General features: G+C 36.8%; 1 protein-coding gene across 3 annotated transcripts in view; it reads left to right on the forward strand.

Moving 5' to 3' along the window:
* Nucleotides 1-14900, forward strand: part of LOC136237294 (uncharacterized) — a 30947-nt gene extending 16047 nt beyond the window's left edge. For all 3 annotated transcript variants that reach the window (XM_066027643.1, XM_066027645.1, XM_066027644.1), the window contains exons 11-22: nt 37-107; nt 2338-2402; nt 2467-2565; nt 2614-2763; nt 6924-7045; nt 7096-7227; nt 7279-7386; nt 7617-7730; nt 11482-11577; nt 11631-11700; nt 13590-13675; nt 14626-14900. In XM_066027643.1, the coding sequence (XP_065883715.1) occupies nt 37-107; nt 2338-2402; nt 2467-2565; nt 2614-2763; nt 6924-7045; nt 7096-7227; nt 7279-7386; nt 7617-7730; nt 11482-11577; nt 11631-11700; nt 13590-13675; nt 14626-14751 (1239 nt within the window). In that variant the 3' untranslated portion in view covers nt 14752-14900. The remainder of the gene's footprint in view (nt 1-36; nt 108-2337; nt 2403-2466; nt 2566-2613; nt 2764-6923; nt 7046-7095; nt 7228-7278; nt 7387-7616; nt 7731-11481; nt 11578-11630; nt 11701-13589; nt 13676-14625) is intronic.
* The last annotated feature ends 330 nt before the right edge of the window (nt 14901-15230 follow it).

Raw genomic sequence — 15230 nt, forward strand, 5'->3', positions numbered from 1 at the left:
TCAAATTTCAGTGTTTTAAGGAATGTTTAACTGTAGGGACCAGTAATTGATTGTCAGGATTATTCCGAAGAAACAAGAAATGATCATAAAGTGGAAGCTGATGATGGGTATATGATGTTTAATATTACTGACAACCATAATTGCTCTCGTGCAACCATCTGCAAGCACCTAATAATCTTTTGCAATAACCTAATAATCTTTTGCAATATTAAGCCTTATGCCATCCTGTAAGTATGCTGACATGATTTGAGCATGCAGATGCTCCCACAAAATTGCATGCATGCTGTGGGGCACGCATAGTTCCCATTATGAGTTAATCTGGAAATGATCCTACACTTATGGAACAGGTATCAATGTTAGTAGCAATACATGTTTAGTTCAAGACATATAGTAGAGTGTCGTGCGGCCAAGAAAGCCAGCACGCCACACTGTGAGTATATTTACATGAAGAAATAAAAATGCACATGTTCTATTTTTGAATTGAAATCATTTTTATACTGGAAACGCCCTCCACCTTCAGCACCCCACATACCAAATTTGAGTGAGATTGCCTAACACAATCATGAAATATGAGCCTTCTGAAAATTCGGATTATTTTCTTCATTTAGCAGGGACTCGGGGAGATTATTCTTTTCGCACACTTTACAAAAACCATCATAACATGCAAATGCTTAGTTCGATTTTTCTTTAGCTTTGGTAGAGCATATTACAACACAATCACGTACCAAGTTTGGTGCAAACTGAAGTCTTAGAGCTAATGCTATAGACAATTATTTGCATTAAAAAGGCTGATTTGTCATGCCTTCAGGGTAATCTGCTTATATGGGAATAACTTTAAAATCGGTATGCGTATAGGTTAACCATCATAGCTCAAACCCTTTGTGGTTTGAAAGAAATTGCATTGACAACTATAGAGTTACAAGGCAAAAACCAAACAACTGTAAATCACGTGGTCAAAATACTCTACACTGTAAAAAAATTAGCTAGTAGTGAATTTTACTACTAATTTCTGCCACAATACTCACTATTCTTAGTGTAGTAAAGTTTACTACTTTTATAGTGACCCGCACTACTCTTATCACTACGAGCATCACTACACAAAAATAGTGGGTATTGTGGCAGACATTAGTAGTGACATTTACTACATTCAGTTGTGACCTTCATTAGTTTGTTTTTACTGTGTATAATAGAACAGTCACCACGGGGTAAAAAAGACATGAAAAATGTCAGGAAAAAACTTGCCAGTGTTTGAACCAGGGACCTTCATACTGAACACCCAAATCCTTAACCACTGAGTCGCTTGTACCACAGTTGTTCATCTCACTTAATTTCTACTTTATAGCTAAATGCAAATTCTAGGTAAAAGTTCATAATTTCATAGATCTACGAATGCAAAATCTAGATTGTTCTAGACCATTCTATACATGAGTTCTACTAGAAACCCTCTAAAAAATGTGCACGCTATTAGAGTATTACAAATTGCAATACAATACCATTGTAACTTCTCTAGTATTCCATCGAGAAAGAGTGTGGCCTTCAAAAGTTTTGAGTGAAAAAGTTGTGAACCAAAGGTGGTGGCCGTGAAATGGCTGCAATGATGTTGATGATAATAAATTTTAATAATGGCTTTGTACATTATTATCATTAGCATCATTGCAGCCATTTCATGGCCGCCACCTTTGATTTCACAACTTGACTTTTTGAAGGCCGCACCCTTTTTATACAGCTTAGCTGTTTTTGCATGGATGCATGTGACCACATTTTACAAAACTGATCCAAATTGCACTTCAGACAAAATCAAACTAACACCACCAGTGGATAGCTACTTCTAGTTCTGACCCTCAGTACTACTCAAACTACAGACGTCTTTTCTAGGTGGTATGGAGAGCTCAAATGGCAGTTTCTGGCCTTGTGAAGGGCCTGACTTGGCAAGAATCAGTGGTTTATTGGTGGATGGCCTGAAGATGTTGGCCAAATGTTATTTCTGTTGATTTTGCTGCATATGTCAGCCACTAAGAAGCCAGCATAGCCCTGTAATCTCATGTCTGGACTTCAGTCGTGGTCTGCCTCCATTTTGAAGTCTATCTCTATTTCTTACCACCCCCCCCCCTCCCACCCCCCCACAAGTAGCTACAAGAACTGGAAGTTGTTTGAAGGTAGTAGCTATAGATTGATGTTTCTCTTTTGTGAATTTCATACGAGCGCTTGCTATCCTTGGCAAGTTATATGCTGACTTTTAATTCTTTAAAATCATTTATCTCGAAACTTCTAATGTGCGATTTGGATCATTCTTCCAAAATCCAGCCATATATATAATAACTTCATTTACTATCTTAGCTGCTCACTGCTGATAAAACAATATGGTGACACTGAAGCTAATTCTACCCAGCCAAGACAAAATGGTACGTATTAGTATTTTATTATTTTAAATAAGCTTTCAGTTTGTTATATGCTGCATTCTTACAGGGAAATGGAGCAACTCGTTTACTGCTTTGTTGATGATTACTAATTGTGGCGACAGTAATGTGGCTATTGTTGATATAGAAGGATACTATTGTAAAACAAGTAGGTTTAAGTGTTATAAGTGGATATAGTTTTAAAGGCACATAATAGAAGATGGATCAGGTGACTGGGTGAAATGTGATGGTGTGAAGATTGGAGTTAAGGCTGGAGATCAGTATCACTTTGATGACACTCCAAATTTCAGCCTTGAGTCAGCAAGGACCATGACAAAGGTCGTGCAACTAAGCATCAAAATTTCAGGTATCAAAATAGTGTTGAAACGTATATTTCTCAGCATTAGCTACAATAGGAGTTATAGCTGTATACACAGCTGCTGTCTCTAGACTTGAACATAACCATGTGTATTGTCAAATGCATGCACTACTGTTGGACAGGAAATTTCACTACAGTGCAAATATTGTGAGATTTTACTCAAGAAAAACTATTTACTAATAAAAATAGCTAGTGATCATTGTTTTACAATCAACAAAAATTATATGAAATTTTACATTTGAGCAGGGATCATAGCAGTAAAAAAAAGCAATGAAACAAGGAAGGCCTAGTGGACATTAAATCCCCACTTCAGTCTTCATTTGTGACACTGTATAATGAGTGGAACATAGCTGAAAACAAGTGGAATGCTGAATGGCCACTTCACTTTTCAGTATTTGATAGTTGGGGTATGCATTTAGTCACAATTTTTATTGTGACTGGATTATAACAGATTGTTTGTATAACATGTGAACCAAAGCTGAAAATAAAGCAGAATAGTCATGTTACTTTTTCAGGACTTGATAGTTAATTCACTTCCTCAATTGATTTGACTTGTGCCATCCTTTCCTTTGGTGCAGTATGCGACAGTTCACCAGTAATAAATTATGTATGTAACAAAAAAGTAGTAATGAAAAATTAGAAAGTTTACAGGGATCATAGAAACAAAAGCAGTGAAACAAGGGACGTCTGCAGCTAAGCTAGTGGACATTTAATCCCTACTTCAGTAATGAATATACTATTTACAACAATGTACTATTTACAGGCTGTACATCACTGAGGTAGGAATTAAATGTCCACTAGTATAGCTGCAGGTGTAGATGACCTCTCTTTTTATTGCTTTTTATTTCTAAGATCCCTGTAAGCTTTCTAATTTTACTTTTTTATAACATACTTCATCACTGTATCCATTGCATATCGCATCAAAGAAAAGGATGGTGCAAGCCAACTCAATTAAGTGAGAGAATCAACGATTACTAAAAAAACAACGTGACCATTCCACTTTGTTTCCAATTATGGTTCACCCATTCTACAAGCAAAGAACAGTATGAGAAGCACCTCTGTAGTCACCATGAAAATTGTGACTAAATGCATGCCCCGATTATCAAATATTGAAATTTGAAATGGCCATTCAGCATTCTGCTTTGTTTCCAGCTATGTTCTACTCATTGTACAGTGTCACAAATGAAGAACAACACAAGAAGTGCCTCTGCAATCAATTCAGTCACTACGTAAATTACAGATGATCCTTGTGATATTAAACCAGTACTGAATCCATCTTGCATTACTGCGAATCAACACCTATGCATGGTAGCAGAGAAAGAAATTGAACAAAAAGGAGGACAAAGGTAAGCCCATGATGCATGCATTGTAGCTGCTTCTGCATTTGATGAAGAGGCACGTAGCGACATCAAACAGTGAAGAAATCAAGTTTGTAGTATACGTAGTTGAATTATCCTTGGCTGTAGGCATCAGTTATAGTCAGTCAGCCAGTGAAAAATTTAGTCAAATATTTTTTTCAAATTCCTTGTAGGAAAGATTTGGGATCACGCTGCAGGCATTTTTTTGGGCTTTATTTTACCTAACCAAGCTTTCATGAAGGAAAAATGAGGCTAGTTTTAGGATAATATTTTTGACCATAATAGCCCAAACCTTAATGATCCCTACTATACAGTACTACCATACTGTATGATATATGCATAAAACTGCCATACCTTGTAAAACAGCTGTATGTTCATCACATTGTGATGATACTTATGATCACTTACGTTATACGTAGGTGGGTTATATTAATGTGGTACAATTTTTAAGACACGCGATAGTGTGTGTCATGTTGCCCAGTGCCCCCACACCATGCAGTGTGTTATTAATAGAAATAGCAAATAAAGTGATATTCACATTCCTTTTTACAATGTTCTTTATCTTCACGTGTAATAATTACATCACCTTAGACAAGGGAGTACCACTAAGGCTGGTTAATAAGGCCAACATAAAAAGATTCCTTGTTTCCCGTTACCTTGAGAGCAATCAGGTAGTGAGGGTGGACAATTAATATTATTAATAACTAAAATTTCATTATTTTGGTAACTTTCAAGATAACAATACACTGTCCACCAGTCAACTTGTTTCAAGCAACAGGCTAGATTTTTCAAATGACTGTGGCTTTTCATACATGTCACAGAGAACAACATGCAAAGCACTTTCCAAGATTTTTAGAGGAGTTTGAAACTGGTATAATGCCTCCCAGTAAGTTTTGATTACTGTAGTAAGATAACATGTTATATGTGACCCAGTCTGGGAAAACCAGTCTTATCGCCTATTTAAAAGTATCGAGAAATGCTGGTTTTAAGTATTGTAGCTCGCCAATGGTTGAAGCTATGTGTGCCAGATTTTCACATCAATTCCTTACCTTCCAGAGCATCCACTGTGCAAGTAGCCAACAACTAAGTTTCCCACCATTTTAGATAGTTTTAAAACCAAGGTTGACTGTATCAGGTGAGCTGCAAAATGGGTGGGAGGCTCGGGGGCCTGGAAGGCGGGAAAGATGGCATTCAAAAATTGAGAAGGAAAGCGTAGGGATCAATTAGGCAAAGTTTTGGACCATTCTGGTCTCAAAGTTGACTAAAATGAAAGGACATTCACAGTAGAGGCACTTATTCAACACCACAGAGCTATACAGCCACATACAGTCATCCCCAGGCTGACCAGAGCTCCACTAAAGCTCCACACCACATGTACGGATCGCCACTGGGCTTGGGAAAAGCAGCCAGCAAAACCAGACCACTCAAGTCTAGCAGATTTGATTGTGGAATTAGATCATTTAGCTTTGTGTCCTGGGTGAAAAATCAAATCTGCTGACATGGGTGATAAGACCGGTTTTCTCAGACTTGGTCACATGCTAGAGTTTCTGACTGCTCTATTAGAATATCTCAATCTCAACAACAAAAATTATTTGTATTTCTAAATCTTAAAAACAATAATAATCACCAATGTGGTAGGCAAGTGGTATGTGGGTAGGTGATGGGAAACAATGAATTAATAAGTGTTGGCCTAAAATGGTAATAATGACTATATAAAACTATTCAAGGCAGTCAGATAATGCGTTTTCATTATTAAAATGCATTATGCAAAAAGAAGAAAGGAGATAAATGAACTATGAGATCCCCTATCTCAGTAATCCACCCTCGTATCTCTTTAAAATTTGGTGAATGTAAATGGGATTTAAAGTCTAATCTTGGAATGCAAATATGATAAACAGTTACAGAGTTACTAATGGTTATATATGTAAAGTAAGAGTGAATTGTTATTGTGCATACAGGATAACTTGCTGCTGATAACTATTCATTAAGAATCGATCTGTTCACATCATAACTAACCCAAGAAATCAGACGATGCAAAATCCATGCATGAACAACAAGTATATACACGCGATCTTTTAGAAATCTTTTTTTTTGTCATGCCTACTTAACAAACTGCTTATGAGAACAAGTTGAAAATTGCCCTGTAGATAGTCTACCCATCACTGCCTTAACCTTTTATGGTAGTAAATGATTCACTCATAGAACAGTCACCCTTATAGAACATTCAGTAAATAAGATTGGTAAAATAGCATATTATTGATTTACAACCATGATCCTATTGTTATTCCTGTAGCGAAGTGCATCATTAATTACATCAGTGAAACATATACTTCTACTGCTTTGATGATTGTATGTGTGGCTATTACTTTTTCTAAGCAAGCAAATTTTGACTTAGTACACACAAAGTTTAAAAAAGATAATGTTTTCATGGGAAAGTTTACTTTAACAAGGCCCAGTAGCTACATGTTTAACTGGCAATTTTAGTACAGTGTATGGACAGATCAAAGGCTGCCACTAGTGTTACAAATCAGTTGTAACAGCCTGACTTTCTTGCTTCTTCCATGCTACAAATGGGCACCTTTGATCCATGCATGACACATACCACAAATCAGTTATAGCACACCTATTCCTGATTTGTAAACATTCCACCCTCAGGCCTGTGGCCCTTGGGTGTCATGTGATGCAAACCTCATGGGTGTGTTACATGGGTGAGTTACAACATATACATAAGAAAAGTGCACATTGTATCAAAGCATCAGGTAAATTGTAACCAACGTATCTTACATTCAGGTACTCGACCATCACCAGGTGAAGCATCTAGGAGAGCTCACAGATCTTTACCACAACCACTTCACCTCAAAGCTGTGTTTACTGATCACAAGGGCAGGAAAGCATCCATTAGATTTGAATTTGTTAGCCACAAAATTTATTGGAATTGATGTTATGCAAAAATGCATTGTAGGGAAATCCTCCAATGACTGTTAATACTGGTGGAAATATGAAGCCATCATGGTGTAGGAAAGGTACGTTGCTTGCTTACTGCTTTGCAGATGATGTAGATGCTCTTGCAAGAACAGAAGCTGGACTGTGTTATGTGAGATAATAAAGTGCTTAATTAATGATTGCATTGATATGTATTTTGTAGAATGGCCAAGATGGGTATTTATGGTTTCTATATGCCATCCAATGTTCATATGCAAGTCATGGCTATGGTATTGATTCTACTGTAAAGGAATGTGTTCACAAGGCAAAAGTGTGTGTGTACTTGCATGTCTGATTGATGTGTACATTTGTACACATGTAGAAATACCATGTGTATAATATGGTAGTGTGTGTCTGTGTGTGCGTGTGTAGTGTGTGTGTCTGTGTGTGTCTGTGTGTGTTTGTGTGTGTGTGTGTGTGTATGTGTGTGTGTGTGTGTGTGTGTGTGTGTATGGTGGTTATATATTTGGGAGACCATTATTTACACACACCATGAATCAGGAAACTGGAAAGGAGGAGTATGAAATTGAAGACTTCAATCAAACATCAAAAGGAACTGAATTAAAGGCCTATGTCTTGGTGGACTTGGATAATGAAATTGCTTATGGTTTCAAGGTTAGAAAATTTTTTGTTAGACTTACTCTCATTTTACAGTAGCTGATAAATAGATGATCATGCATGTGATGTCAACTCTTGTCCAAAACATATGCTGTGTAGCATATGTTAGAATTATTAATTTAAAATAAAGTAGGACTAAAATGATAAAAATTAGTGGAACAAGAGATGAATGATGGCATTACAGCATAGCTCGGTGGGAAAATCCCTAACTTGGCAATGAGCAAAATAATTTTGTTATACATCATTCATCTCTTGTTTCACTACTTTCTGTCACTTGATCCCTACTTTATGTTAATTTTTTTCAATATACTAAGTTTAGTTTTTTTGTTATAGCATGCAGCTATGATATACACATGTGACTGTTCTATTAGAATGTTGTACATGACTGTTGAATTAGGGTGACTGCTGTGTTAGAGTATCTCTAGGAACCTACATGATATGTCAAGCATGGTCACTATTCCTTTTTGTGCCAAATGATCATTATTTTAATATAAAGAGTACATACAAAGAATCGTACATACAAAACAAAGGCAGTCCGAGGTTGGATTAGGTCAATTGGCATTGATGTTAAAGATTGACCAACTTAAAAGATCTAGATCCCCATAACACCTGATGGAAGAATGCTGAAGGTAAAAGATAAGCAGCACCTCACCCATCCCATTACATGTATCCTACTTGTTGGAAAGGAGAGGGGCAACTGAAGTGCTAATAAAACACAGTTGCTTAATCAGCCATTCCTGCAGTAGCTAAAAAAATTAATGGAGTAAATGAACAATGTATTCGAGTCTCACAAGAGCACTTCTTAGACATTTCATGTCTCCTATAGCAGCCGTAGCACTGGTGAAATGGTTAGTTGGAGCATGGGGGTTGAAAACTTAGTCTACGCACAAGCTATTCAGTTACAGCAATATATCATCTTTGGTGTTTGCTGATTGTGTGCCCTGCCCTCTCCAAGTAGCTACCTCTACCTCAGTACTAGCTAGGTATTGATTGATATCGTGTAATGCATTTTGGGAAATCCCTTGAAAAGTCCCTTAAGTAGACACACATGACCCAAGGTTTAATTTTTTTGAATTTTTAAAATGGAATCAAAATCTTGTGTCACAGCTTCCAACCTATCCCTCTATCCCATTAAGCTGCAGGGAGCCAACTGCTGGCCAACACTTGCCTTTACTCAACATGTCATTGTGGGAATTTAAATGCATACCAAATCCCATGGTAAACCACTTAACGTTGCCAATACATACATTACATACTGTAAAACGTTAAATATCTAGTTTGTAATACTACTAAATGTCAACATTATTAGGAGCAATGGGAGGATTGAATCAAACAAAAAGTACAGAAATTATATGCTTTTAGTGTGATAACCCATATAGGGATAATGTTATGGGGGTTGGTAATGGGGTAGTTAGATACACTAGTTAGATATAGGTGGGTTGTTAGTGCATTTGATGATGTCTGTATTGAGTTTGGTAAATCTAAGGCAAGCATTAAAAGAAGATTGTTATGGTGGCCAAGAAGCAAAATGTTATGCTTGTATAGCTATAGATGTAGGCATTTGCCAAACCATTACAGTTCCTTGCCTGGCCATCATCAACTTTTTGCTATCATCATTTATTTATTTGTTTCCCTACATTAAAGGGTTGTGAGCAACTTGTACACAATACACATAGCCAGAGAGAAAATTATAAGAGTGTGGTTATCGTGCTTAAGTAAATAGATTGTTAAGAGGTGTGATCTCCCTGCTCAATCACTATTAGCCAACCAAGATCATTATGGGGTGTACATTTTATCCCTAAACTCTATGACTGAATTAGGGATTAAATGTCCACTAGTATATGTATCTGCAGGTACAGGCAACCTTCCTTGTTTCATCACTTTTTGCTATTCCCTTGTTTCATTACTTTTTTCTTTGATTCCTAGTCCAACTTGAAATTCTTAAGTTTTCCTTCTAATTGTCTTATAAACCGTGGCTGGCTGGCCATACATTTATGTTAAATTGCCATGGTTGGCTATGGTGCATCTTCCATGTACCATGGCCTTGATGTGGGAGCAGTACTGCCAGTTTCTTCTTATAAAAACTCAAGCTGGAATCGATTGTGAGTGTTTATTATTGTTCACGTGATGAAAGCCATGCATCCGATTTTGCATCCTACTGCACTCAAATGAAAGCAATTTGTCACCTGTGCTATCCTATGAGTTGAGAAAGTTACTAGTGCTATAACATATTCACAAGCAGTTACACCCATGACCTCTAGCCTGTGACCTTGGGCTTGGGTGTACATATCAGGCAAATAACTCGTGCCCATGATCAAGACACACGGTAGTGTGTCGTGCGGCCAAGAAAGCCGGCGACCACACCGTGAGTATATTTACAGGAAGAAAGAAAACAGCTTTTTCACGCATGCATAGCTCCATGGCCCCTTCTCCAAAGCACACTATTTTTGCATTATAGCTGTCCCCCAGGATAGGGTACGCCACACAGCAAATTAGATTAAATTCGCAACAGCCACTTGCGAGATATGGGCGTCCAAAATTTCGTTTTAATTTCTTCGTTTTTTTCTTCTTATGCCGTACGGGGGGGGGGGGGGGGCTACGGGGGCTTCGATTTCTTTTCGCACACTTTGCAAAAATTGCTGTAAAATGCAAACGTGTAACTCAATTGCCTCGATCTTTGGCACAAATTAAGAGCGTGTAACGGTGGATTCACGTACCAAGTTTGTTGTAAGTCTGAGTAGTATTCAAGGAGTTATGGACGTTTATTCACGTAAAAACAGATCAAACTTCTGTCACGGCTACAGGGTGAACCAAGCATAGAAATAACTTTTAAAATTGGTGTGTAGATAGGCTGGTCATCGTAGCAGTGCCTTTTGATAGTTTGAATAGCAATAGAGTTACAGCGACAAAGTTATAAAGCAAAAACTAAGCAAGTGTAAAATCGCGGATCGAGATACTCTAATAGAGCAGTCACCACGGGGTAAAAAAGGTGTGCAAAAAATGTCGGAAAAAAAACTTACCAGAGTTCGAACCAGGGACCTCCATACCTAACACCTGCATCCTTAACCACTGAACCACTGCTACCTTGACTGATCACCTCACTTAATTTCTGCTTTATAAATGAAATTTCTAGTTGAAATCTGCTTATAGCCAAACGTTTGTAATTTCATAAATCTACCAATAGAAGTTCTAGACTGTTCTAGAACATTCTATGTATGTTCTATTAGAAGTCCTCAAAAAATGTGCACTCTATTAGAGTATTACAATAATATTATCAAATATTGAATTAAATCATGCAATGAAATACATTTATAAGTCTGTCTTCAATAATCATCATTGTATCTACATAGAAAAGAAGAAATGTGAGTAAAGACAAACCTCAAAGTCAGCCATAGGCTGGTTTTGGGGCCTTGTAAAGTACAAAAAGGAGTAAAATCCACACAAAAACAGCCAAGCTGTGAAAAAATGGTGCGGCCTTAAAAAGCCTGGGTAAAAAAAATTGTGAAATCAAAGGTGGCGGCCAAGAAATGGCTGCAATGATGTTAATGCTAAAAATTTTAATAATGGCTGTGTGCATTGTTAAAATTTATTAGCATTAACATCATTGCAGCCATTTCTTGGCCGCCACCTTTGATTTCACAACTTTTTTTACCCAGGCTTTTTAAGGCCGCACCATTTTTTCACAGCTTGGCTGTTTTTGTGTGGATTTATATAACTATTACATTATACTGTAATCTAATCTATATAGATGATGATCAAAACTCCAACATCACTTGCTATCACTCACTGTTTATTGCCACAATCTCCTGACCCAACTACTATGTCAATGACTGTGTCACCAGAGGTGAGTATAACACATTTGCTGAATACATTGTTCACATTTTTTTCTGTATATAGTCAGTACAGGCAGGCCATGAGATAGTTATCAAATGGCAGGTGTCCATAGCATTTGAAAGAGATCATATTGGTAAGCTACTATTCTCTGAATTAGTAAAAGGGAATTCATATTTTACTGGATTTAGGTAGGCTTCTCTGCATTGCACATTAATACTTTTTAAGCCATTACAATTCTCCAAAGGTATAGTGAGTGCATTTAACAATGAAGAATGTATCAATTTATCATCTTTTAGAGCATTCCTCACACTGCTCAGCTTCCTTCTATTATAGAAAGAATATTTGAGGAGTATAGTAGCATTAAGAGTGCTCATGCAGGGGTGGGGGGTGATGGGGTGTGTTTAAAATAGATGGAAATTACTGTATGACTGTGAAGGCCGGTGACTATCAAACATTGCAGTATTGTTTAGTAACATTCCCCCCAAAAGTTATGGGTGCCACTAAAAGTGCAACATCTAAAAGCCATCATACACAGCAAAAGTCACCTTTACAGAATGGTCTTACACCATTCAACATCAAATACAGCGTAGAAAACACTTACAGGCAGCCGGATATTGAATTTTTAAAAATCACCAAAACTTAAATTTTGATCTGCCAGTTTGCCAGCCTGCCTGCATCACAATGCTAGAGGCCAGATGAAGCAGTGTATGGCCACCATTTTATGCCACAACAACAAACTCATGGGTGGTATGTGCTTTTTGTAGTTCTGACAAATGTCTGCCTTCTGTGCTTTGCCATTTTTTACCTGTGAAACTATTTGAAGCACTTAACAGACTGTAGTATCCCTGGTAGTGTCGGGTAGCAGCTAAGCTGGGTTTATAAAACAATTGAATGAACCAGACCCACCTTGTTTTCTATGTATGGAGCTAGACTTTTGAGGGGCATGGCCTCAGCACCGATTCTTGGAGGTGTTGTAGTATGATCTGACCATTTAAGGGGGTATTGTACCATGCTTCCTAGCTTGCGCATCCAAGTAGTGAGATCAAGACACCCTAATACAGCAGTCACAGCCCACACATGTATTTTATAGCTGTGCTCTAGCAAAAAAAAGTTTATGAATTAGTGTAATAAAATAAAATGAAGTAGGGTTCCAGTGATAAAAAGTAGTGAAACAAGAGAGGATGCTGACTGTGGGGGAAAATGATCCTTACTTGCAATGTTGAAAATCCCCTCTATTGACACTGAAAAGGTGGTGAAACATGCCAATTTACACAGCAAAAATAGTGTTCCAATACTACCTATACAAACTTCATCTTTAGTCAGTATTGAAACAACTAATTCAAAGAAGTCCTGAAAATGGACCACGAATCTATAAATAACTCCAATGCTATTAGTATTTGGGCCTGCAGTCTGATTTTGTCTGAGTGTAGGTAAAAAATAATGAGTTCCAACACTAAAACATAGATGGAATAAATACGCACAGTATTTGTATATGAACTATGCTGTGTTGTAGCTAAGTACTTACTTTTTAATGTCATACACAGTATCCATTACTGTGCATAGTTGCCCAATGATTTTACTTATAAAATCTGCTTAAGTGCTATTCTCTTTAATAAGACCACCTCTATAAGATCATAGTGGCTACCTACTAAGTTCCAAACATAGCTAAGGTGTACTTTATGACCACATTAATAATAGGCCACCTCATTATAGTGACCATGTCAAGTAGGTCCCAAACATAGCTAAAGTGTACTTTATGAATGGGCCACCTTACTATAGCGACCATGTCAAGTAGGTCCCAAACTTAACTAAGATGTACTTCATGACCTCATTAATAAGACCATCTCATCATATAGTGACCATATCAAATAGGTCACAAACATAGCTAAGGTGTATACTTAATGACCTCATTAATGTGGCCATCTCATTATTAAGGCCATATTTTTTGGTCCCAGGGGTAGCCATATTAATGAGGTTTCGCTGTATAACTTACTAAAGTTCTTCATTGCATTCTTTCACCAGATGTATACAAAGAATATGGCAAGGAGGAAATTAGTCGACGTTCTTATAACAAGAAAGCTGAAATGACTGGAGAAGTAATAATGAAAGTAGGTGATTTTATGGATGCTTCCTCTGTTGAAGCACATAATATGCATGTACGCAGATAAATCATACAGGACTGCCTATATATAAAATTTGCAATTGCCTATTCCAGCTAAGAATTTAATAAACATTGATTGTGAGCAATCTTTTAAGCAGTGTTAAATTTACACCAGCAAATTGTCACCATGGCAGAATTTAAACATATTACATTAGCAAAACTTAGATGTGGTGGTGTATCAGTGTGGAAATTTAATTACCATACACATGATAGCTGTATCGATTCTCACTAGCTGATCGATTCTCTAAAGCTGTGATTTCATAACTTACTTATCCAAGTTCCATGGTGAACTTTACAAGCAAGTGGAGGCTTCAATAAAGCCACAGATATAAAATCTGCTGTAGCTAATCTTGTGGATTTGAATTTAATCAAACTGTACTGAAAAATCATCATCTATTTCAAATAGTTTTGAACGCTTGGAGTTTTCCTATCCCTTTTTACTACTACTCATCAACCATGCAACCTGGAGCATTTTAATAATTACAAATTAAAGTTGTGGTACATTTGGCTGCTTACTATATGAATGTATACAATGTATAAAAACCATAATAAATTTTCAGATGCCATCAATTTGTGAATTTTGCAATTGATTAGCTGTTCACGGAATTTTTTAGCCTCAAAAAATCTGTGATTTAAAAAGAATAAAATCAAATTCATCCATGAAAATCACACATCAAAATTTGCATGTGAGTGTGCATCGATGATACATGTATGTATATGTAGTCCCAACCATTAGAAGGTTGACGTATGGAACTGCAGTCCTCAAGGAATGGTGATAAAACTATTGGTCTTCATTAAATAAGTCACTTGTACTGATTTGCTTTTTTGATTTTCAATAACAAAATAATTTAAGATAAAATGCTACAACTAATTATATAAAGAATACTAAATAATTAGGTTCCCGATGTTCCTGGTGTGTATGAAGTACGCTATTGTTCTGCTACAATGGATTCAAATACAACAGGGTACTATCACAATATCTACTGGGTGAAGACCAAGTTTACTGTTACTGGATTGCAGTGATTGGCTACTATTTGTACTGCTCCTTTGTAAATAGGACATTGTTGCTATAGATTGTCACTCATATTGTGTGTTTGCCATGCACATTTTTGCACTGTGTATAGTGTTCTTTCATTGTACAAATATAGTAAGACATAAATTTGCAAATTCAAGGAGCTAATATACTTTCATTAGCCAGTTAAGACTTCCTGTCCACCTCAGTCCATCACACCTCTGGAAAATCATAGAGAATATAACTTTAAGAGACATATACACAAGAAAAAAGATCAATAACAGGAGTATATGTGATGCTTACTGTTTTGAATGTAATTCCATCAAGTTCATCAGTTAGCCCAGGGAATTCTCTGTCTCATCATAATTATTGCCAATACAGTATATTTACCACAGATAATATACCATCACCAGTTGACAATTATTGTGCACCTTTTGCAGGTACATCTATATAAGATTTCATTAAGTCAGTGCTAATTTTTTGACGGTAT

This window comes from Dysidea avara, chromosome 10, assembly GCF_963678975.1.
Source record: "Dysidea avara chromosome 10, odDysAvar1.4, whole genome shotgun sequence".
NCBI lineage: Eukaryota > Metazoa > Porifera > Demospongiae > Dictyoceratida > Dysideidae > Dysidea > Dysidea avara.